The following is a 26,820-nucleotide window of genomic DNA, read 5'->3' on the forward strand; positions in this document are numbered from 1 at the left end:
AACAACGGTATCTAATATTTAATAAACAGCTGATCCGTGATCCGCAATCCGCGGTTCGTTCGCAATCGACTCTTCAATACCAACTTTTATCGGAAATTTAAATGAACACCCCATAGAGTATGCGTTATTCCACTTGGTATACTGAAAAAAGCTAGAATTCCGAAACAAATGAGCTGAGTTAATTATTTACTTTGTTGGCCACGTGAGACTGATTTATGAAGGTTTTTACTGAACGCGGCTAGTAGTAGCGGTGCAATTTGACAATGGTGTGAAATTTGGAACACCTCTACTTACAAAAAGAAAGTAAAAAGTTATACTTGTGACTGATCTATGATGGCCACCTGAATAACATCTATTGAAGTTACCAGAAAAACAAATTGATTTAACATTAAAATGTATTCGTCACCGACATTCTTACGGATTCAGTTAAGTTGAGTTGAAGGATTTAATTTAATCAACAGATCTGAGATAACCACATAACCATTTTATGCTGACATGTTTCCATTTTATAATGTTACAAAAAAAGACGCGATCTATCTATATTCGTTCGACTAGAAAAATGACAATTTAACTTTCAATTTAAACTTTTCATTTTTCTGACACGTTATTCATTTTTCTTTAATTAAACCATATTATTGTCGTCGTTGGTAAGTGGCGAGTAAACCGTCTGCGAACTTTTCATTCAACTTTGTCGGCGGAAAACGCAGAGAATTATTTGTGATGTTAGGCTTCATAATAAAGAGATATTGCTGTTACTGCTTCTCTGTTGCTTTGTCGTTCCTTTCGTTCACAATATAAAATACGCATGAAATAAAAATAAAATTTAAAAAAATATATATCGCTCTTTCCCTAATTTATTATGATCTCTACTTTTATGCAAAACAGGCTGAATTCGCCGGACGTCTGTTTGACTTTATTCCGCCCACAACATTTTACTTCCGAACAAAAGACTAACCGAAACCCACGTGGAACAATATGTTCGTATAACAAGATGGAACTGCAACACATTACGCACACAACGCATTCGCCACCACGTAGCTTTTTTCGCATTGTTTTTTGCTTGCGCGAAGTGTGAATTAATAATAATTATTAAGTTAAGGTGGACATTTACAAAATTAAAAAAAAATCTTAATAAGAGAGGGCACAACATTATTAACAAAAATGTGTGCAAAAACTATTTTTTTAAATCCACAAATGCATATTTTCTATTATTAATAATAATAAAATACCTAATTGAAATAGATTATTAGAGATAACTTATGTATGGCGGTTACATTTTGTGAATTATTAAACGAGATCTTGATGTCTAAATTGGATTGTTTTCAATGATATACACAAAAAATAAAAAGAGCACATTTTGAATAGAATGTGATTCAGCTTGCACAGCCTCTTTGTTCATTAAGCCCTGCAGTGAATTTAAAATTTAACACTTCACACCGTAAAAGGTGGAATAACATCTTTCGAAATTTATAACGTGATGTTAAAAAGAAAAGCAAAGAGGTCATCGTAACGAGTCTCCTTAGCAAAATATACATCGCGTTCGATCATCCACTTCGGCATTCTTTAATTAATCGACCGCCGCAAGCGCGAAAAAGAAAAAAAAACCGTTGCTAGTATCGTCGACCCACATTTCGTGTACGAGTCCTCCGGACGATAATTAGTCGTCGTCGTCGTGGTCGTCGCCAGGGCTTCCGAAGAACGAATTTCGGGTGAGGGCCCCGGGCCGTGTAAATCCGCACGGCCGTCGGGGTCGGCGTCGTCCGTTCGGCGGTGCGAGGGGTGGCTGTCACGTCAGGCGGGGCCGCAATTTCGCAGGGCAGGGACGCAGCCCCCCGGCCCGGCCGCGTCGGGAAACTTGGAGTTAGAGAGAGCAACGGGTGGAACGTGAGGTCGCGGCGAGTTCGACCGTCGATAATTACATGCCGTGTAGCCGAGCGCCGTAAATTGTAAAATTGGGCAGCGCCTATCGGCCGGGGGCGGGTCGGGGGGCGCCCGGATCGGGGGTCGCGCCGGCGACTCCCCATCCCGCCGTCCCCGGCCAAGTGCGCAGCCGGGACTGACCTTGCAGCGGATGAGTGTTCGCGCCCCGTGTGCGTGACTGACGGACGCGGGGGGCGGCGGCGGGGACGGCCGGGGGGCGGCGGGGGAGGGCCTCGCGGGGGTCCGCGGCATCTGCTCTCGAAGCCGCGGCCGACCGTCGCCAGGCCCGGCTCAGGGACGGCTCCGGGATCGGCGCACACACACTCTCGCACTCTCACGTTCACACACACACACATACACGCACGCGGACCTGCCTCATCGACCTGACACTAGGACGTCGTGGGGGCCCCGTCCCGCGGGTCTCCAGGAGTTCGCGTGCGTCGCCTGCCCAACGAGAAATTTCGGGTGAGGGACGAAAACCGAAGGAAAATTTATGCTAAACAAATAAATAACTCGCCTGATCTAGCTATTAAACGTAAATGTTATTACAGTTCAAAACAATAACACCGAAGGGAGGAACCGTGGACGGATGCCGAGGCTAGGTTCGACCGAACGGCGGCTCATATTACCGCCAGCAAATTTCGTATCACCTGTATAGGTTGATCTTGTACAGAAGATATTAAACAAGATTAACAGCAATACCAAAGAACGTATGCAAAATCAGCTACATACGTGGAACATTTACAGAACTATAACTAACAATCGTGTGTTTTTTTAAATTTCACTTCAAAGTAGGCGTTGACGAGTCGATTGTGAACGTACAACGGATTACAGATCACGGATCAACTGCTAAGTGCTAACCTCACTTTTTGCGTTGTTTGTGTTTTTACTCTGTAGATTGACGAATGGTGCGTTAACAATCGCCTACTTTAAGGATAAATTTAAATGAACACCCGGTAATAACTAACTACAGGGTCATTATAAATTATTGTTACATCGTAGTAGGCGTTGGCGTTGGTGACCTTGTTGAATGTGCTGTAGGCCTCATAATATGAGTGAGACTAGTATCGCCAATTGGTAGCGCTACCGGCGGTAGTGGAAATCTGAATATGTACTATATATAGTTTGTCTAACGTTGCGAGGCTGCGGCACATCCTAAATTTGTGTGGGTTTTCAACGCCAATGAGATAGGACAATCATTTATAATGACCCTGTGTAACTTGTATGCAGCTTTTAAGATGGATCATCAAGTATGAATGAAATATGACGAGAAATGAGAATCAATCGAAATGTTGCCATTAACAATTAAAAATAAATTGGGAATTGTGGGTTAATATTTGTAAAGAGATGGTAGAAAAATTGCAGAAATCCAAGTCAACGATAACAACCTAGAAGATCAATCAATTTAATAAATCGTGAAGAAATTTATAGTGCTATTCTATAAAATTTCACTGCATAATGTTAAAACTTACAGTCTGTAGCTAACAGAGCAATGTAAGAAACGTCCTTACAGAGATACATAAAATTCGTAATCTCTAAAAACCTCTGTAAGCATTTGCCTTAGAGTGCTAACTATTTGCCTATTTTGCCTGAGTGAACAACGCAAATTTCGTACCTTTCAAAAATGGAAATGGAAAAGTGTTAAAATGAACATTAAAAAACGAAAAAGGTGCCAAAATACAAATTCCGAGCAGTACGGAGATTGGCAAATTAACTCCATCATTTCCCAAAATTACATTTTGAAGTCTTGGTATAAGTTGTCCAAGAAATTAAACGCAATTGGTGCTGGTCCCGTTTTATCGCCAAAAGAATGGGCAAAGATAAGAAATACATTTTTTATTACTTCACCTATTGCATGTTTATAAATTGACAGCGATTTAGTGACTGGAAAAATGCCACTAGAACAAAGTATAGAAAAATTGCTGCAAGCCGACTAAAAACTGGTGGAGGTGTCGGTGAAGAAATTAAATTGTTACCGTTAAAGGTCGAGGTCTTGCTCTCTGGAGCAAGGTGGTGGTGACAGGATCTCGTAGTTGCGGGTTTGGAGCAGCAGAGAAAAAATAATTCACCCCAACCTGATTGCAGCGGTGATGATGATAGAATTAGTGAAGAATGCATTCCACTGAAGAATTAGATCAAAGAAGCGATGGCAATGTTGGAAAACCAAAAATCTTCTGAACAAAGTAAACAAAGTGAAGATCAATTTAGCGTAAAAAAAATGTGAAAATAAAACTATTTAAAAAGACAAGGATGCCAAAAGAAAATCGCTGTATTAAAACAATAGAAGAGGAATTGCTGGAAGAATATATAAAACATAATTTTAATGAAAAACAGCTGAAATTGGCAGAAAAGAAATTAGAATTAGAAGCGGCGAGGTTTAAATTTGAAGTGGAAAAATACAAGTTTGAAAACCCTACTTTTTTGTTTAATGTAGATTTATCGTTTTAAAGTAGTTTATTTAACGAGTTTGTGTGTAAATTGGGCCTTTTTTGGCATGAGTGGGCCAGTTTAAAACGCTCGTTAATTTACACACGAACCAGTTGAATACAACGGTTTTTTGTTCGACGAGCCTCTTAAAGGCTCCAAATCGCTTTAAATCTTTATTAAAATTAGCTTGACGTTTCGTTTTGACAAGTTGTGACATTTATTGTAATCCGTTCACACAGGAGAAAATTCTCAAATTCTGACAGTGTCGAACAAAAAAATTAATATGTATATCGACATTCAATTATAAAATTGCAGATTATTTTATTAAAAAATATATCCCTCCGCCACCCAGCGGCACGGCAATTTTGCCGGAGTACATACACTATTACGGATATTACTATCAAGTAATAGTGCAGTGCTTATCAACATAATTACCGGCGTCTCGCCTCCGCATTTTGACTTTGTTGTGTATTAAGTATGTTCTGTGTCAATGTTAAGGAATTTCCTCACGATATGACATGAGTATACCTTTTTGAATTTCAACTACCAATGTGTTCCCTAAATCCAGAATTTTTAAATTTTTAAAAAGAGATTGCGGTACTATTTCCGTTGCTGAAATTATAAGTGGTAAAATAGAAATTTTTTCTAAACTCCAAAGATTTCTCATAGCAACGGAGAGCTCTAAATATTTATTAATTTATTATTATGTAACGTCTGTCGATACCTTGGCTGCAACATGTTTAGATGGTTGTTCTAGAAAATCTCTCTTTCAGCCGAAAAATTAAAACACAGCAAATACTGTAGCATTAAAAAAAATCACACTTTTGTCGCCTGTTCTTTAGAAACCTTTGGCCCATGAAGCCCAGATGCCAAAGAACTTTTTAAAGATATAAGCAAGTTGCTTCTTGAAAAATCTGGTGTTTCCGAATCCCCTAGCTATTTCCAGCAAAGAATAAGTATTGCCATTCAAAGAGGAAATGCTGCAAGTATTTTGGGAACTGTAGCCAAAAGCTCAGGACTTGAAGAAATTTTTTGTTTAAAATTTAGTTTAGTCCTGTAATTTGTAAAATGTTCAAATTACGTGGAGCAGTAAGACACAGCTAGTGTTACTTCTGGACAATAGAAATTACTGATAAAGTAATACTCCCGCTATGCTATTGAAAAAGAATACACTCATCTCACAAAAGATATATAGACAAATGAAGAAAACCCTACACATTATTTTCCATTCCAGATTGGACAAAAATAGAATAGATTTTAAGGAAAACAGATTTAAATGTGTAGCTGTTAAAAAGAATAAAAATAGTTTAGAAAGAGACACTAGGTTCATGAAACACCGATGTGTGGAAAAAAGGACAGACGTAAATGATATCAAAGTAAGAAGACGAAAAGTAAAAAGGGAAATAAAAACGACAAAACAAACATAAATAAGAGTGAGGATTGAAAAGATGCTAAAAAATGATAAAACAAGTAAAAGAATAAATTGTTTCAAAATTCGAAAATTCGCATAAAATGAAAAAACAGAGAAAGCATTGAAAAAATGGGTCGTGGTAGAATACAAATGAAACGAAGGATCGAAATGTATAAAAAATATAACTCATTAGAACCCAGAAGTAAATAGAAGAAAATAAGCTGAAGCACAAGAAGCAAAAATAAAAAATTACAATGCGGTGATGTCCATTTTGAGTCTTACATTAACTGCTGAGATCAAAGAGAAGAATAAGTAATGGGATGTGTACATCTAAAAACCAGACGAAAAGATGTGAGAGGAGTATTTAGAACTATAATAAAAAATGAAAGAAATACAAACGTATAAAAAATTTGGAAAGAAAAAAGTTGCTGTTGAGAGAAAAGAAAAGAAAATAGGAAACCATAAGACACAATAACTGATTTGGTGTCTTTATTAAAACAGTCAAGTTGCAAAAACTCCAAAATAGACATTTTTCCTACTACGTATCTGGAAAGTTTCATCTACTGTCCTAGCAACACACATGTAATCGAAAGTGAAACCTATCTTGCGTATGGTTGCTAGCTACGAAAGTAAAATACTTACGCGACTAGGAGATTCCTTACGGGACGAGGAGAATTTATTTTATTTTGTGACAATTTCGATTGAGGTACCCAAATCATCAAATGGAAAACAGCAACACATTTTATAATAATAAATGTAGTTTAATTAGTCCAATTGAATACAACAAAGGAAAATTAATCTACTTATTCACATTTATTGTGATTTATGAATTGTCGGAAAGTTAGGCTCACCCGACTTGACAGGCAACAATGAGCCTAACGTAATTCCAGCGGTTCTTTCAATTCCGTCACATTACATATTTTGCGGGAAGGCTTGTTGCATAAATACCAATAACCACAAACTATCAAACTAACATTATTACGGATTTCACGCACTTATACAATTCCGGCCGTTTGTAGACGAAAAATAAAATGTTTGTAAAAGCTGTTGCTATGGTTTTTGCTTCCAAGATCCAAGGACGGTCGCGATACGGCACAATTTTTGCTATTCTTTTAACATTATAAAATGTTGATGCTTCGTAGTAGGAAAAATTTCATACAATACACGATGCGTAAGTTACTTCTTCAACCTCGGAGGTTTCACGGCCCTCGGCTGCCGCCTCGGGTCTTGAACTACCTCCTTGCCAAAAAAAGTTTACTTACGCATCTGGTAATGTAAATAACTATTTCCTATTTTCTATTTTTCCTCTTAGAACTAGAAAAGTTTACTGGGTGTTCCATTAAAATGAGAAAAATATTTTGATTAATTACATTCTTTTTTTCATGGCGAAGTAAATAAAATTTTCGATGAAGAATATCCAAAAGAGTGGAATTTGTAAAAATTAACGTTCTACCGATTTCTTTATTTTGATAGGAATATGTATAGCAATAGAATACATTTTTAAATTTCTTTTGGAGTTTTTAAACTTCTCCAAACTTAAGAAATTGGACAATGCAACTGAGAGCTCGCTCAGCGACTCCATTTTCAATCAAACTCTTCTCAAACCATCAGCACTTAAAATTATATTCAAGTGAAGTTGTATTCACTGAGAAAATATGAAAAATGATAAGTGATTTTTGCGAGCATGGCCCTTAGTAAAGTTGTCCGAATAACAAACGCATCCGGCGTATTGCATCAACAAACCAAATCGCGTCCGTTTTCTAATTTTCATTTAATTATGTTGGCCTTTCGTTTAAAAAAAGATTAAGTTCACTTCTCCCCATAAAACCAAATTAGGCCGTGGACCCTCGTCCATGAAAATTCCCCGTTTATGCCACCGAACGTCGTTTCGTAAATAAAACTGCAGAGAACTAATCGTTTTCTTCACTCAGTAAGTTGCCAACTTCAAGTTTTCAATAACAATCATTTGGGGCCGGTGGAAAGTTTCGACGCTCGTCCCATTTCACTCCCGGAGCTCGTTTCAGACTAGTTCACTTTTAAAATGCCAAAATAATTAATGTTTTGTTACCGAAGTAATTTAACGCGTTAAAACAAAATAGTAACCTGTTGCTTCAAAAACAGCAGTTAATTTAATTGCAGCTACACTAACGCCGATGAAATATGAATTTGTACACCTATTTCATGCAGTTTGAGTGTAATACCCGTCAGCAGTGATGTACTTAATCCACTAATAGATTATTCGTGCTACTGATTGACATATATATACAACTCACGTTTAATTATGTACAGGGGATGTTCATTGTTACCACCGGTGACTGACGTGGTGTTTGGGCAAAAAGTGATAGTGATAAGTGATCACTAAAAGCGTGTGCTTAAGTGAGATAATAAAAGAAGTAATAAAGAGCAGTATGGGACGCTATCGAATGATAAAGAAGACAGTAACGGTCACTTTAAAAGTACTTTTTCATTGTCAGTTTTTGCCGGCTGTACTGTTTCATATTTCAACAGGTAGCTTGATAAATTAATCCACTTTAGCATCTGCATTTAATGGTTTCACTTTCCTCTGCTTATTTCCCAACATCTCAACTTGTAAGCATTCTCGTCCCTCTCCTTTATTGGTTATCGTTCCATTTTCCTCAAGGTCGATCACTTTTCTCTTTATCTCTAAAGATAATTTCTAAGATTTATTTGACAGATTGTTAAAACGTTTTGTTTTCAGGAAGTCATTATCGACTCTATTATCTTTAAAAGATTCAAATTTGTATCCATTTTGCTCACCTATCCAAGCACCGGTGACTTGATGCAGCTGAGAATAAGCAAAAAATAGTATTTTTGATAATAATAATAAATTGTAGCTAGCGTAAAAGTCGCATGAGCCACTCTTCTAGCTTACCAAATGTTGAATAAAATCGGTTCTATAAAAATTTCTATACCACCAATAGTTTCTGAGATACGCCCTTTAGATAGATAATACGTTGGTCTGTTTACGAGGTCAGGATATTTACGCAAAATTCAAATTTTTTGAAAATTAGTTTTAATTGAACTAAATTGTGATTTAAATTTAATTTAATTAAATTTATGTGAGTAGGTATTTTTGACAGTAACACATTTGGAATTGTTGACAAAATAAATGTGTTTGAAAATTTTTCTCTTGTAATTATAAAGAACCAAAATGAATTTGTCAAATATACAGTGTGGAAACTACTTATGGAATAAATTCAGGAATTTCAAAACAAATGACATTTGTCAAAAACGCTGAAACAGGTCAATTTTTATTTCTCATGGTGCTTATTTTAAGTTGCTTCACTTGTTTATGACATTATCCATTTTTGAGCTATTACGTCATCAGCAATTTTTTTAAATGACAACGACCACTTTTTTGTCCTCTTTCTGATAGACCTTCTTACTACCTAAACGATGAATCAAAAAAATTGTTACCTTACATAACAATTTTTTGAGAAAATGACAAATTTTACATCAAAAATTTAATTTAATTTTTAATGTAAACAATTTAATTGACCTCAAACAAAAACAAATAAACATCTAAGGTTAACAATAAAATGTAACGCAAATGTTGCAATTGCCCCCCGCCAACTATTTAGTACTCACACAGGAGTGTAAACATTGTACACCGCGCTCAACAATGTTAGGGCTAATTTGTTCCATTTCAGCGCGAATTCTGTGTCGTAAATCTTCTAAATTGTTTGGTCTATTGAAGTAAATCCTCGATTTTAAATAACCACATAGAACAAAATTAAATACATTAAAAATGTAATTAAAGTTTTGAAGTAAAATTTGTCATTTTCTCAAAAAAATTGTTATGTAAGTTACCAGATGTTTTAATTGATAGTTTAGGTAGTACGCAGGTCTATCAGAAAGAGAAGAAAAAAGTGGGGGTTGTCATTTAAAAAAATTGGTCATTACGTCATAGCTCAAAAATGGATGACGTCATGAGCAAGTGAAGTAACTTAAAATAAGTATTACGAGAAATAAAAATTGACCTGTTTCAGCGGTTTCGACAAATGTCATTAGTTTTGAAATTATTGAATTTATTGCATAAGTAATTTCCACACTGTATAGTCCAATTTTTACTCTTTTGCGATGACGTCATTATCTAGTAACTTCACGTATGTTTGAGCTAGGATCAAAAACAAATTTGAATTGATCAAAAATTCATAAATAACTATTATGTTTCAAATTTGTTAACAATTGCTTCAAAAGGTTATCTTTGTAATCAATGTATGTAATAAACTAGGCAAAAATGAATAGGGAATTTTTCCTTTTTTGAATTTTTATAAATACCGTTTAAAATTTTTAATGAAATGTGGTATACTCCGTACGGTGATAGATTGCACGTTTTTAAATTCTAGTTCCAAAACATAAAGCAGTGAAAAATACTAAACTCTCCATCTCAATTGTTTCACGTTATGTATAAAACCGTTGTATCCCTGCAGATTAATTCCCGCCAAACCAGTTTCTGTGTCTGTCTTCTGTCAAAAAACGTGCAATCTATCAGAGTACGAAGTATACAAATATGTTAATATACACATTAAATGTAATGTTTCAAGTACTTGCAACATTTTAAATTTATCTTGTGTTTAAGAATACGTGGGAGGATTGGGGCAATTATTTTGCTTTCCAAGAAAAATTGTGGAATTCCCTATTCATTTTTGCCTAGTTTAAGTGAAAAAATTTAAAAATTGTCAAATTGACAGGAGGATAAAATAAACTCAAAGTGACCATCAATAAATAAACGTGCCTTTTTTTTCTGTTTCTGTCGTGTCAATAAAGAGAAAGCGAGGAAGGAAATCGTGACGTCACTTCAAAAGGGTAAAAATTGGACTACGAGTATACTTTTTAGGATATTCATAACTCTAAAAATAATGTAAATAAAAACATTTCAAAAAAGATCTCTTAGCAAAATCAATTCTATACAAAATTGTATAGAAATTTGTATAGAAGAGAGTGGAACATTTTGGTGTTATTGTCAAAAATACCGATTTTTGTGCCTTCTTTCCTGCATAAAGTCTTCGACGCTTAAGTCTACAAATTTATCAAATACATATCATTTCTCCGCCACGCTTTACACAGCAAAGTATCTCAAATCTCCTTGGCGACTGGACTACAAATAAAAAATGGTTTCTAAATTAAAAAAAAAATCATGAGCGAGCGCGGACAAATGAAATATTTTTTTCCATCAACATAACAGGAAAATATTATTGAAATTATACTTCACGCGAATCTGAAATCAATAAGAAAACATTGTTGTTTTCGCAAAAAAAATATATTTCACACGATACATTTCGACGGTATTTATGAAGGTAACAAACGCTCAAAACGAAGTCGAAAAATATTTTCTACTTGTTATTTTTCATCAAGCACAATTAGCCCACACAACATAATTTGCTTATTTATTTGTACCCGAGCACTTTCCAAGAATTGGAATCCTCTTCAGCAATCAAAATAAATTAGGCCCAAATGAAACACTTGTTGCATCCTAGTGAACATGTTTATTTCGAAAATATTCTTCTTGTAAGTTATAACTGTTCAAACTAAAAATTATTATTATAATTATTATAATAAAAATGTATTTAGTTTGGTTGATTTATTATGGCATAATGGTTCACCAAAGTAAAAGTACGAAAATAATTTTAATTAGATGCTGTTTCAGAGATAAATAACTTACAGATTTCTTAATTTTCAAACATTGAAACATTTTTCCTTAGTTAAACTTCACGAAATAGATCTAAATGAACCACTGGATTTTTGTTACATTTATTTGGATAGTTTTTACACTTTAAAAAACATTAATAAACGTATTGTAATATTTCTCAATAAGTTATTTATGGCAACGAATTTATAATACAAATTGTCAAGTAAAATTATTTATCTACGATTAGATAAAAGCAACATTATTGATGTGAAAGCTCTACTCTAAATTGTCATTTTATCCACCGACAAATTAAAAGAGAGCTCTTATTGGTTCCCACCTATGGATAAAATTGACAAGATCTTTTATCCATCGGGATTTGGACCAATCAAAATTAGAAATATGTATTGGGATTTTTATTTTTCCCCCACTGTCATGTTGACAACAGTTTGCAATAACCGCAGCAACATACCCAGTTAAATGATTACATGTACTCGTGCAGCAACCTTTATTTTCGTGGATAAAGACATTCTTTACTTGCTCATGTAATAATATACTATTTCAGTATTCAACAAGTATGTACAAAGTTATTAGTACATACATCTTAGCTTACTCATAATTAAACATGTTTATCAACTTTGGGTTACAAATAGGCTCCTTATTATACCGAAAACAGTTTAATAATGAAGCATATTATGAAACTGTTTCTGGTATCTTTTAGCTTTTGTTATATTGGTAACATCAGCCGTTTGACGTCAGGTATCAAGGTAACGAACGAATGAAGCTACGAGGTAAATTTAGTAAATATAACCTTACATTTTTGTGACAAATGTCTATTACCAACCCACGCGAAAGTCCCTAGTCTAATATGAAAGCTTGAGCAGCCGAAATTTCAGGGATTAGTAAAGCAAAGTAGATAAAATAGTGTATTATACTCGTTTAATAAGACGTATTATCACATTTGTTCCATTAAACACACTCATGTGATAATACAACGTCTTGTTAAACTCGTATAATAATATACATACCTACTATTTGTTAGCTGGGATGCACAATTTGGTGCTAATTTGTCGTTCAGGATAACCTCTCCAAAGATCCATGGATTTGAATATTTCTTTATGTAAAGTATTTGTCTTTGAGGGAACTCTAGGCCTATTAATTTTATTACAGCTGGCTTTGGTTTTTGGCAAACAACTTATTACTGTTAAATGTCGTCTTTAAAACATAGAATTTATTTAATCCATTGTTGGGCCGGTTTTCGTCACATAATTACAAAATGTATGAAACATTTCCCAACACTTATGTATCACGCATGGGTGTGCAGAAGCATATAAAAAAGTTTCTAAAAACTGGATCAGTAACACAATAATAAGCAAATGACAACAAATATTCATGCACTTGTGCAATCATCAAATATTGTACGAACATTCGTTGCCAAGTGTTTGACATCGGCTGAAATTTAAATTTAGCAGCGATCTGATTTTTGCATACTCAAAAATTTATTTCTCTGTGAGTTTTTTGAGGAAATAGTCTGTTCAAATATCACTAGTGTATGTCAAACTGGCGCTAATTTTCTCTTGAAACCTTGTTGTCGTTCGGAAATAATACACTCGTCTACGACTATTTCTGCGACCGGTGCTTATTTCCATAACAACAAAAATGTTCCTAAGGTCGGACAAACTTGCGGAAGCAATTCGTAAGCTAGGGAGACTATAACTGATAAAAATCTAAAACAATTTCCGCGCTACACAACGTACCTATTAGTTTTGAAAAAAAAAATGTGAGTGGTGTTGCGATTTCTAAAAAACTGACTTTACGAGAAGGGTAAAAATTCACCCCGTTTTAATGTCATTGACATCACCTTTCGTGATTTATTTCTTAGGACACGGTATTTATCTAGAGATTAGAAACAATTTTCGTTTTTTGGGTCACATCTATTAAAACGAATGCAAAAAGGACCCATCGCCGCTAATTCAAACTCGAAATAAAACGTTTTCCCTTATTTTTGTTGTTTCAATTTTAAACCGCGACTCGCCACCGTAACGGTCAAAATTCGTCCGTGAGCCGACAACTTTAGGGGTGGTAAAATTATCAGAAAAGCGTCTCGACTGGCTATCGAACACGAAGAGAAAGCGCAGGTCTCCCAGCCGAAGAGGACGGCTTCGCCTGGTCCACATCTGTCTTAATGTGTCCTATTCGCGACCATCCGACTACCCGGTAATATTATTTGGGGTGAACGGCGTGTATCGAACGCGGGGGGCGAAAGCGGGCGGGCGGCGGCGGGTCCAAGTTAGGCCGTCAGTAAGCGTGACGTGCCTTATTTGAAATGCATCCCCCAAACTACAGGATACACGGTTTCCTTTTACACGCTGTCAATGCCCAGCAGCACGTAATGCTCATTTGGACACCCCGACTGTATCGTGACCCGGTGTCACGTCGGTCCCTTCTTCTTCCTCGTCGGCGGAGCGTCTTCGTCGGGGGTCGGAGAGAGACGGAGGGAGCGCGGAACGATGCCGCGGGACGGCGTCCTGGAGGGAAGGTTGCATGCGGCGGATGGTCGGATTCGGTACAGCGGCGGACTCGACGAAAATTAAACGCTCTAGATTGGCCGGCGATGGCTGTTGAGGGACGCAGGAGAGGTTCTTGCACGGCGGAGGTGCGCCGATGGAGGTGATGGGCAATTTGTTTTCGGTTTTCTTCGAAATCGAGCCAATAATTAGGTGCGGGATTAATTAAGGAAATAGTTTGGAGACAAATTACTTATCTGGTATCGATTCGTTTTAGCCACGCCAAAAACTGACTTCGTGGATGCGAACGCGATGAATCCTCTAATTCTTTGCCATTTTCTAACCAAACCTTTCGGTTATAATCGATTACCGTCAATATCTATCTATTAAATACCTACATAATTTGAACAAAAAATAATTTTTGAAAAAAGATAATGTACAGCGAGTGAGGAATTATTCCACTCTTGAAAAAACATATTAATCGGTTGCAATAAACTCAAATTTGAATGTTCAACCAATCACGAATTGAAACACATCATTATATCGATAAATGCTCTTTTCCTGCGATAAATGCCCTCTTCCTGTTTTGTTACTTAACAAAAAAATTAACTGTCTTAATTAATTCAAAAAGTTTCCTTATCGTTTGCATTCTTTTTTAAATCTGGTTCAGAAAATAATCTCCGCGAGCTTCGAATTCTCTCTAGATGCATTTTTATGTATTAATACACACAAGTCTTGTTACTTTAAACCACATTTGGTAAAATTTTACCGCACAGCGAGTTCTGGTGTTGCCAAGTAGGTACAAAGCTTTTATGTAAAATAAAAATTTATCGAAAAAATTATAAGGTCCTGGAATATCACTCTTGAAAATATCTTCATGAAAACATATTTTTTTAGACATTCTTGAATAATAAACACTCCTATTTGTTAAAACGACACAACGTGTGTATAACACAATTCTGGTTAACACTTTTAAATTTCAATTGTAAAGCTCATCACTCATTAGTAGTCATTAGACACTGAATTTTGTGCTAAATTTAACAGAACATTTACAACGGTATTGTGCGTTTGTTTTTTTGTAGCGAATTTTGTGATTTCAACTTACGTTCAATGTGCGCACATTTAGATTCTATATTTTGCATTTTTTATAAAAATGTCTTAAAAAATTTAGATTCAAATTAGTTTGTACAGTTTGTATCAGTTCAGAATTATGTACCTATGACACCATCCTAAATTTTGTAATATGTATTTTTTTTACAAAATTTAACACCGTGTTAGACGAGCTTCACTTAACTGGAACATTTTGTTTTTTACCTAACTGTTATAGTGTCAAAAAAACGCCCCACCTTATATCTCTCTTATTTGAAATCCGATTTCAACAAACGATACATCAAATTAAAGGGTTCAAAAAGTGCTATAAACTGGATATAAAATGTTGCCCTTAGCAACCCTACCTTGCAAGGGTCAAGGGTCAATTTAATTTTTTTAAATAACAACATAGAGTTTTTTTTGATACAGTTAGATTCACTATGTTTTTCTGAGTTCAAAAATATAGCACATGCTGTATAGTTAAATGTTATTCTAATTTTTAATTCTATTAGGAGCAAGTAGAACCTTATTCGTAACAGGCCATGAATTAGTTATGAAGACATTTTTGTAGCCATAGAAACAATTTTTATTAATTAATACAAACAATAAAAATAACATTTTTCAACGGAACTGTTCAAATTGAGCACCATTTTGTTCGAGGCATCTACGTATCACACTTTGCGTGACATTCAGAAGGATTTCAGGTGGCGTTTCTCTGCATGTAGTAATTTCTATTATTTTCGAAATATGCTTGTAAAATATCCATATTATTCATTTTATTTCATAATACGAAATTGGAAAAGGAAAAAATTAACAAAAATTACGACAAATGAAGTTTATTTTCAAAATAAATTTTTATTTTTTGTGTTTCCACGGACACAAGTACAGCGTGATCAACAATGACTGAGTCTGTTGGCAATGAAACAATTGAAAATACTGGTGATTTTTGTCTAGTAATTGGCACTGACCACGCACTGACCGGATTTTTTAACTTGAGATGACATTAAAAACATTCTTGGTTATGCAGGTTATGTTTATACTATTACAAAAATGAACCTTCGTTGGTAAATTTTAAATTTGCCAAATTTCATTGTTACCAACAGACTCAGTCATTCTTGATCACCCCGTAGTTCATGGCCTGTTACGAATCAAGTTCTACTTATTCCTGATAATTTGTAATTGACATTTATTTATTTCTTATGTTAAAATAACATTTCAATATACAGGCTGTGCTATATTTTTCAACTCAGAAAAACATAATAAATCTAACTGTACCAAAAAAATTAGATGTTGCTATTTAAAAAAATTAAGTTAACCCTTGACCCTTGCAAGGTAGGGTTGTTAATGGCAATATTTTATATCCGGTTTATAGTATTTTTAAAACCCTTTAATTTGATGTACCACTCGTTCAAATTGCATTTCAAATAAGAAAAATATAAGCTGGGGCGTTATTTTGTGATCACTCTGTATCTCGAAATATGTATGTTATAATTACCTACCCTACATAAACTAACTGAAACATCTTAACGACAAAATTTCTGCGAATTTCGGTTTAGTTAGAAATAAATTTCCGTTTTAAAAGTATGTTTCCTAATCCTAAAGAAATTTTAAATTTCTCAATTTAGGAGGTTAAAATTTTATTTTTAGCGGCCATCCCTATTACAACTACTTGAATATTAATCTAAGAAGGTCTAACTTACAAAACGATACGTCTCTAAAAGAAAAAGACCAACACTGAGTTCTTCTTTATTCCTAAATTCTAACAAGAATTTTTTGAAATACCTAGTTAGAACGATTTGAAACGGAAGAATTGTCACCCATTTCTCCACAATATTTTATGTATGTATACATTTTTTTTTTTAAATATTGTTTAGTAATAAATTAACAACAAAAGTGTTAAATTGATAAAATGAACGCTGATTATTCATTTCAGAAATATTTTTGTGACAGTGGCGTGCAGATTGATCGTGCTGTCTGACCCGGTTTTTAAAGAGGATAGAATTTGGGCGCGGTAAGCCATCAACTGATTAACTATTTGCAAATTCGATTATTTTAATTCCAAAGTCGGGGTCTTCTACTAGGATTACTAGTACACCCACAGAGCAATTTCATGCATATACACCATAAATTATTAAGGGAATGTATGTGTGCTGCTCTAGAACTAACAAGCTGAAAATCAATTTGTCTCAGCTCGTTCGGCGAACTATAAACAATAGTCAAATATTGTTGCCTAAACGGGCAACGACAAAAGGCCCATCAGAACCTCTCAATGCAGACACCTTTTTCTGATCAGCAGCAACGAATCGAATATTTTAATTTGATTGCTATTGCAATTATATTTTATTTTTAATTCACTTTCATTCGTGTTAAAAACCATCTATCTATTCTATCGCTAAATAGTTAGCAGAAGACAAGCCGACACGGGTTTGTTTTCACACCGTGTTTTGACAGCTCTTGATAGTCATCCACCAAAGGAAGAACAAGCCACGCAGTTATTGTGAGTACTTTAAAACAATTACGTAGCATTAACAGAGTTTAACGTTGCCAGTTGCAAAGTTGTTAAGCAGGGCTATAGAGAACAGTATTGCAACCGTCTTTACAGAAAATGCAATATAATTTTCAACACCCGTATAGTCGTAGTTTTAACAATATAATTTATTCGGTGCTTTTAAGAGCTTCTATTTGTTGGTGACACATCTCCACCTGCCACTGATGCTTAGTGTTCCCATTAATATTATTTATAGCAGGTGCATGTCCACCGATCGAGTCGTAAAAATGCAATTATTACACACATTTCATATGGACAAATGATCTTTAATAGCTCACCAATGACTGTTCTCCCATTAAGGATTTATACTGTTTTTAAACATTTTGCATATCAAGCCTGGAAAAGACGAAAATTCGCGATTGAGGTCCGATTAAAAAGGCTTAATGTAGATTCACCTTTTAAAAATACACATTACATATCACCAAATAATAGTTATTTATACAACAAAGGTATTAACTGCTACATATTGTACAAATGGGAAGTTTATTCACATGCGCGCAGCGATTATCCCACAACAAATAAAGAAAGCGCTTTATATACCAGTTGCACACGTAATTTTTAATTGTATTACTGTCATTGGATAACCCAGGTAACCAATTAATACCTAGTAAAAAAATTGGCATCATGTTGATGTGTAAAATTTGGAGTTCTTTTACAATTATTTATTTATTTTTCTACTTCGGTGTCACAATGTTTCACAAAGATCAATTTTATAGCATCGTTTCTACTGACAATTGAATTTGGGATTGGCATTGAAAGTAAATTTCAGTGTTAAATGTGATGTCATTTGAACCTGAATCCATGTTTTGGATCAAAATAAACTATTAAGGGGGTAGATTATTATTGTAACAACATCTGGGAGACCATTTAAAATTTAATTTTCAATGAAATGACATTGCTTCGTCAATACCAACCCAATTCCATTAAAATAAAAGTCACTAGATAACAATTTTTTATTTAAAAAAATTAAATTAATGAAGCCGAAATAGAAAAAATAGCATGTTACACTCGTTGCACAAGACATGTTGTCGAACTCGTTCCTTTAGAACACTCCTCACTGCGTTCGTCGTGTTCTAAACCCTCTCGTTCGACAATAGACTGTCTTGTGCAACTCGTATAACAATATACTATTCCATAATATAAGTAAATGCGTTGGTGAAGTGATAATATAGCACTGCCAAGTATTCCACCGGAATTCTATTTTGAATTTTCTGTAGCAAATTAAGCAAAACTTGGATATTACAGTACTAAAATGTAAAACAAGCTTCCACAAAATGTAAAATAAGGTATTTCATCCTACACTATAAAAAAAGGTTCACTGTGAACGCAAAATACTGATTTAAAAATAAAAATAGGTACTTTTTTCAGCGGTAGCGCAATAACTTATTTAAAAAAGATTTTTTTTAGTATGAACCCTCCTGTACGCTAGAAAAATGTAAAAAAGGTAATCTATGATATTTGCTTCAATAGACAAAAAAAAAAAAAAAATTAATGCAACGAAAAATATTGTAGATATTTAAAAATTGTTAAATTGTTTTCTCGGTCATTATTACTCCTTGATTATTATGACATGACACTCATTATCTTATCACAATACACAATTATTTATACTGCAATAAAAATCTTTTTTTAAATCTAATGGTAGGTTCTGAAAACATTTAGGGCCAGTTTCATAATAAACTTAAAGTCGACTTTATCTTAACGTAACTTTAATGGATTGTTGCAACAATATGTTTCTATGGTAAATGGTTAACTTTAACGTTAAAGTAACTTTAGGCTGATTATGAAATTGGGGGTTAAACAGATAACGTAATTTGGGTATGATAAAAAAATATAAAGTATTGTACATAATAAAATATTTTGAGTAACTTGATTATCTATTTATATTTATAATAAATTATCCCAAAGACGAACTGTTCCTGAATAACCCACATTCCCTTAAATAATTCCTGAAGTTTTATGTTTTCTAAAATTATGTAAGTTGGATCCAGACATCCGACCTCTCAACATTTTGGCAAAAGTGGAGTTAGATAGTCAGAAATTAACAATTCATAAAGTCACAGTAAATGACAGTAATTATATGGCAAATTCATTAAACGGTTATAATTAATCACCTGTGGATGTAATGTAGCATTTATGATTAAGTGTGGATTTGCAACTGAGTTAAAATTACATTACATTGATTTTAATAATTAAGTATATACGCGTATAACACACTCGTAGAAATTGTCTTTAATGGTGACAGCTGTAAAGCTATACCATTATGTCGTTAAGAAATTCATAAAATTTACCGCAATGTGGGCGGTTCTTAGGTAGAAAAAATAGAAAAGATCTCTTGTTGTGTTATAACCATTAAACTTTTACAACTGCAGCGTAGCCAATAGCCACTAGTTTACTTAACAAGTGATAATTTAACAGACGAGAACACGCCCAAATTGCCAGCAATGCATTTGGCTGCAATTTTGAACCCACAAATCATTTAAAGAATTCGTATTAGTAAGAAACAAGACAAAAAAAATACATATCTGTTTATAAGACATCATAGTAAATAATTGACAAAAAAAAAGTAATTTAAATATTTAACAACTATTTGGAAGCATTATGAGCAACAATACTTTAATTTTAAAAGAAACATTTTGGAACTTTAGGTAAAATGACACTATTGCTTTCTTCTTTCATAAACTTCAATAAAAATTGATACAGGAAAACATTGTTGCTTAATTTGATAAGTTTAAAGAATAAGTTCCTGCTTTAAACTAAATACATAGTTTAAAGAAAAACATTATGAAGCCCCAAAACTAGAATTTGTTTTAGTATAGTACATATTATGATACAAGTGTATAAAGAAGTCTTTAAAGCACGCGGGACGAATTTAAGAGCACGAAGCGCTAGCACTAGCAGAGTGGTTTTAACGTCGCTAGTGCTTTAAAAGCCCTTACACATGTATATCATACGCTATTTTTTATTATACTTGCACTACAATCTGAAAATTATAACAAAAAAAATAAATTGAAATCCCTTCGAAGTACTGTATCATCAATTGTTGATACAGAAATGGTTAGCAATTGTTGTTGTTTCGTTACTATGTATATTTATTATAAATTGTGTATAAATGTGTATTTGTCATTGTTCAAAATTTGTAGGTGAATTTGTTGTTACCGAGGCAACTTTAAAGCATTAGTACTTTAAAGGCCCGATTTTGCACGCTTTTTAGTTTCAAAAACAGAGCTTATGATTCAGGTATAATAAAAATAACATTATTAAATTATTATGTACTCGTAGGTATTATCAACAGTGGCGATAAAATTGCTTCTAACAAAAATACATAATGATTAATGAAGTATGTGAATAAATATGAAATGGGCAATTCACAAAAAATTATTGCTACGAGTACAATACATAATAAGTTGATAAAATAATAATTGTTAAGTGATTGGTGTAAATATAAGTAACAAGCAATTGATAGATTAATGGCGTGAAGGTGCACTTTTGGATAGTGAAATGATCCGCCCACATACCACTCGCACTGTAGTTAATATAATAAGGCAGCAATCACTGCTGTAACCTCTCACATATTATTTTCTTCGTTTGCCCCAATTAACGAGAGTACCCCGGCTTGCATCCGGCTCGAAGAACCCGCTCGCCTCTCGTAAACAGAAACTTTTCCCGAAATTAATTTTTACAAGGCCATAAAACGCTCAATTTAAAATTTGGGATTCCGTCGAGCTTTGTTTACCCCAGAAGCGGCGAGAATAGGAATGAGAAATAAACAAAAAAAAAAGGAGAAAGACAAACTGGAACTCATTCAATTTATCTTTATCTGTCAGGAACGTTGGTTTACGATGAATTTTGTTGTTACTCCTTCCCCAGTCCTTACCGTATTGCCGTCGTGCCGAGCATCAGGACACATCAAAATGTGACAGGTCTGCATGTCATTTTATTGAAAGACTAAGCAAAAAACCGCCGTAAAATGAACGCGACTTTTTCATGCGAACGCGCCTTAATATGTATAAGAAACCGGCGATTGTTTTTGTCGCAGCAATAGCGACCCTGAAAGAAAATTAATTGCGATTTGACCTCTTAATTGCCGATCGGACCGAGGGCCCTTGCGGAATTTTGGGCACGCGGACGGGATGGTCCACCCCCAATTATTAAACTCGGGGGCGGCGCGTTTTTAATAATATCGCATCGGCCGATAAATACGCTTCTTTGGACCGAAGATAAACGGTGATAAATTTAAAACGCTCAGCGGTTAATTAAACAAAGTTCGCTTGTAACTTGGTAATTCGTTTTGTACGCTTCTAAATCACCCCGGCAAAGTTCAAATGAGTCAAGAGAGCTGGAATGAAGTAGAGCTTTTTATTTGTTTTGTAGTTTTACTACGCTTTACTACGAGCCATTCATATCTCCCATTCATAAGAGAGTTTATTGTTTTTTATTCTCCCGGCAAGGTTCAAACTTTATTATCGAGTTAAGCCGGACGTAATAATTTGTTTTTAAATTTACTTGTCAAAGACATATTTCAGCTTTTTGCACACGTTGTCGTCCGCACCGCATTTTTTCGCGTGCGACGGGGAAATTCGTCAATAAACGGACGAGTGGGGTTTTCGGGGAATAACAGACCGGCTAAAGTCGAAGAATTTATTTAATGTCGTACAAAAATATCAGATAAATTTATTATACAACAATGTACTTACGAATAACATCATGTATAATTTTAGCGAAATTCGATACAGGGTAATGGGTGAAAAGAGATGTATACCACCCTGTAGAACGGTAAAAAATCACCTAAGTCTAAGGAACATATTCTGACAGTATTGCAAAAAAATAATGGCCGCCGGAACGGACGCTGCTAAATAAAAAATAACTTTGGTAAACACTAGTGATGAGATCTCAAATAGGAATACCGTTTCTTATAACAAACACACAGTTAGGTACACATTTGAGCAAAAATAATACGAAACCATTTGGCACTATCAGTAGTCTTTACGATCAATTAAATTTGTCTAGATTCGACTAAACTAAATTATGTACAAACAAATTGGAACGTCAATAAATCGCGCTTTTTAGGTAACATGTAAGGAAGAACGGGCGTAACTAAAAAGGATACTCCAATATTTAAATACGGTATGTACAGTAACCAGTATCCACCATTCAACACCCGCATAGACTTTTTACATAAACTACATAATATTTTAACTAATAAGATTTGGTAGCTAAACAGCCTTTTTTTCACTAGACGAAAGCAAATTCTCACTTTCTTTTGACTTTGGTTTTGTTTTGCAAATCACCATTCTTCCTGTGAACGCTGTTCTTCACGTTGTTCAGCAACGACCTGAACTGCATTATGTGCAGCGCCGTCACCGAAGGGTCGCTGTACGACGACTCCAACCACTTCAAGAACTTGTCGCCGTGTTCGACGGCTTCGCTGTCGCTCAACCGATCCCCGTCGCAGTTCTTTTCCACCGTCACGTTGTTATTGTTGTTGTTGTTGTTGTTAATGTTCAGCAAATTATCCAACACGGACTTTCCTCTGTTGTGGTTGACGCAGGCGGCGCTCGTGGCGGGTCTCTCCGCCGCCGAGCTCCCCGCTTCGGCGGCGTCTTTCGTCAGTTGCTGGTAGAGAATGGGTTTTTCGGTCGACGCCGTCGACGTGCTAGGCTGATTGTACAACTCCTTGTACCAGGCCCAGAGCGCGTTGTTCTGGACCCCGTTGGAGGTGCTGGGCGCGGAGGTCGTGGCCACCGCCGGCGAGATCCCGTTGGTGCGGTTCTGGCCCACCATCAGCGCTTCCTGCGCCTTGAACCAGGCGCACAAATAGTCCTCCGTCAGCTGTTGTTCCTTGGAGGAGCGCGAACTCTGCTTCGAACTTCCGGGACTCGCGGACGTCGCCGTCTTCTTCGTCAGGTGCTGGTACTGCAGCATGACGTTGTGCCATTGACTCAGCAGGTTGAACTTGAAGGTCATGTCGGCCAGACTCGAATTCGCAGAGTTCGACGTGAACATCTCCGGCTGGTTGAGCCCCAGCTCGACGCTCATTCTCGCCAGTTCGGCCCTGGTGCGCTCTCTCTCGGTGGTTTGCGACGCCGTCGACTTGGGAATTTCGGTCTTGATGCTCAAGTTTTGGGGCGTCTTGGGGGCGCTGTCGAGGTCGTTCGACGAGCAATCCATCGGGGTGTAAAGAGACTGAGAACTGGGGGTGTACATACTGGTGGTGGCGAGCTGCGCGTTCGGGGTGTACATGCTGGTGGAGGGCGCCTGGGAGTTGGCCGGGTAAACACTGGTGGAGGGTCGCAGACTGAGATTGAAGGGTTGGTCGTCGGAGTCGTCGAGCCGGGGCTGCTTCTCGGCGGGTTCCATGGACTCGTCGGTGTCGGGGCTCGACTGCCGGGAGAGGTACCGTATCTTGGCCTCGTTCTTGCACCACCCCCGGAGGGTCGACTCCGGCACGCCGATGTCTCTCGCCACCGACGCCTTGCTCTCGCCGTCGTGGACCCTCTGGATCGCGCTCAGTTTCCCTTCGGCGCTGAAGTTACGCATGGACCGTTTCACACTCTTCGACATCGTCTCCGAGCCGGCTCATATAAGCTCGCACGTGGTGGTGTTGGCGTGCAATGTGTCTCTTGGCCAATGAGGAGTGCGGCGGAGTGCGCAGCTCTAAAAAATTCCGGGGCAAAAACTTCACAGAAACAAACAAAACTTGCGGCCAAGTTTTGACGAATGCAGCGATCACTTTTTGACGCAGGCGCGCGCTTCCGAAGACTTTTATGGGACGCTCGGTACTTCTTCGAGGGACATCCGCTCGCGACGGACGGCTAGTGGCAAGTAGTAGTTTCTTGCGGAGTTGGCCAGCCGATGGTCAGTTCCTTTGTCCGAGCGATCAATACTACCGACGACTGAACACGAACTGAGCGCAGGGCACAGCAGCAGGGAGGTTTGTTCGCGGGTCCCCGCGTGATGGCTTGACGTGACACCCTCCCACCCCCAGTGGTAGGGACGGGTGAATACTTGCGCGAAGACGCGTTCACGCAGCTCAACAACCACGAGATTCGCAACGGACCGGCTGAAGAATCACGTGCGAGAACAGCTGATGGACCGACGACACAAAAGAACCCCCCTCTCTGGCGACACCAACCCCCGACATCACGAAAAATAAACAACAGCCGATGCACCCGGAGACGGGGAGCGCTATCTACGGTTCCGCGAGCGCTCGCCCCCCGACATGCCAACTTCACGTGATCGACCACGCAAATTTCTTCCGATCCTCCAAGTGCACAATTTATTATTTTCGTTGCGAACCTAAATTTTAAATCACGATTGACACATTCTATTTTGGGCGCTCCTGATAATTGCATCCGATTTCCGATAATCATCCATAATTTATTTCCAGTTAAATTTACCGTATTGCATCTCTATCGCTCGCATGTCAATTATTATCGTCATAAAGTTCCAATAGATTCTCAATTCTTCTTAGCAGAATTACAAAAAAAAAAATTCACGCGAAACTGACTACATAATGTAAAGAAAACAGTCGAGTTTTATATTCCAATCTTCTCCGTTAGAGTGTGCGCTGATAAGACGTTGAAGCGACAATTATTTTTTTTACCGAAATGTGGAAACAAACCTGAAGTTTTTTAAACAAAAATTTTTTTTTGCAAATTTTTTTTTTATGAAAAATCAATCCGGAAGCTTTTTCAACTTCGCCATTTATAATAGTGCTTTCAACAATTAAATTGTTATACAAAAATTCTGTCAATTTGCAAACAACGCATGCAATGTGTCATTAAAAAAAATTGAAATCGTGTTTTCAAGTACCACCTTATACAGTAGATTCCCGTTAATTAAGACATCAGATAATTATAATAGCGCCAATGATTTATTGTATTTTTTGAGACAAAATGTCGTTTAATTCAGATAAAAATTCCTAATATGACAACGTTCCAATCGGTAAAAATTATTTTAGTCCACGTTAAATGACACGTCTTTTCTTTTTCTTTCCTTGGAAAGAAAATTTTCCAAGTTCTTTCTTTATAGCTAAATTCTTACAATTGAGACAGCTGCTTAATTGGCACAAAACAGTCCTATCCTGAGTGTCCCAATTAAACAGAAGTGATAACTAAGTAGGTATAGTTATTTTTGGGACAGATAATTTTTATTATAAACTAGTGGGATTGAATTCCTGATTTTATTTTGTAATTATGAAAATGTACACACGAAAAAAACTACTTTCAAAAAACGAAAAACCAAATCAAAATTATTATTATATGTATAATTCCTATTTGCCTCTCTGGAGCAACAGATCTGGACATCGGTTAATCATTTGTAGACTGAAAAGTTGTAACATTTCTACATTTACTATATTGTTTTATAACCTAACCCAATCTCCTTCAGCGGGAAGAGGTTCATTCATGATGAAAATACATCAACGTCGTTGTCCATGAAAACACAATCTAATTGTGTTTTTGAATTGAATAACATCGTTATACTTAGCAATCTTTTGTTATAACGGGCACAACGCATATACGTAACGTAATGAGATCTTTTCTATTAGAAACTTGAGTTGTTATTGTGTCGCTAAATTACGACCAGTTTAAGAAGATTCTGGAAAAAAACGGAAATATTTTCCGTTGCGCAAAAATCGTGGATTTTCAAGTGCATTTTAATCCTTGGTGTGTCCATTTCTTAGGATTACTGTCACACCGCACCGCCTCCTTGATTGAAATTTTCGGAAAATACTAATCCGGAGTACCGAGGGTACTTGTTGTTATTTACGCGGGTACCTGCGAAACGTTCGATAGCTGACAAAGAATGTTCCTGAGTAATCAGCCCTTAGGACTTTTGATGCATTCTTAAATCGTGAATTTGCGTGGAGCTTTGGCGGCCTCTTAGACGTCAACACTGTGGAAACGCATTGTTTGAAGTATTATAATGTTTCTTGGTTTACCTCGTTAATGACCCTCAGTTAATACGTTGACATTTTGATGTACTGAAGAGAACGAAACCGACACGGGCAAAGAAACAAAACGCCGTTATCGCTAATGCTGATCGGTTTTTGGAAATTGGAAACGCAAATACGGCCTTCTTAATTACACCGTCGTTTAGAAAGCAAAACATTAATTTGATTTGTTCTTAATTAGCTGTACCCACGTACCATTCCACGACCAACGGGAAAAAATACCATTCCAAAGAAATTGAGACGTTAATATTTTGAAAATACTTTTTATTGAAAGAAAAACCTAAATGTCTTAGTAAAACAGGTGATCGTTCA

At 36.1% G+C, this 26,820-nt stretch overlaps 2 protein-coding genes across 2 annotated transcripts in view; both read right to left on the minus strand.

Annotated features, from left to right (window-relative positions):
* Window positions 1-26,820, minus strand: part of lobo (lost boys) — a 144,948-nt gene that overhangs the window by 77,845 nt on the left and 40,283 nt on the right. The gene's annotated exons all lie outside the window — the stretch shown is intronic.
* On the minus strand, window positions 22,180-25,093 carry danr (distal antenna-related). The gene has a single exon (XM_069039685.1). It carries the CDS (start codon window positions 24,114-24,116, stop codon window positions 22,806-22,808), a length of 1,311 nt encoding a protein of 436 aa, XP_068895786.1. The 5' UTR covers window positions 24,117-25,093; the 3' UTR covers window positions 22,180-22,805.

Source organism: Tenebrio molitor, chromosome 2 (assembly GCF_963966145.1).
Source record: "Tenebrio molitor chromosome 2, icTenMoli1.1, whole genome shotgun sequence".
NCBI classification, from domain to species: Eukaryota; Metazoa; Arthropoda; class Insecta; order Coleoptera; family Tenebrionidae; genus Tenebrio; species Tenebrio molitor.

Coding starts and splice junctions, on each gene's coding strand:
- danr (XM_069039685.1), bottom strand. CDS start 24,116: ATGTCGAAGAGTGTGAAACGGTCCATGCGTAACTTCAGCGCCGAAGGG.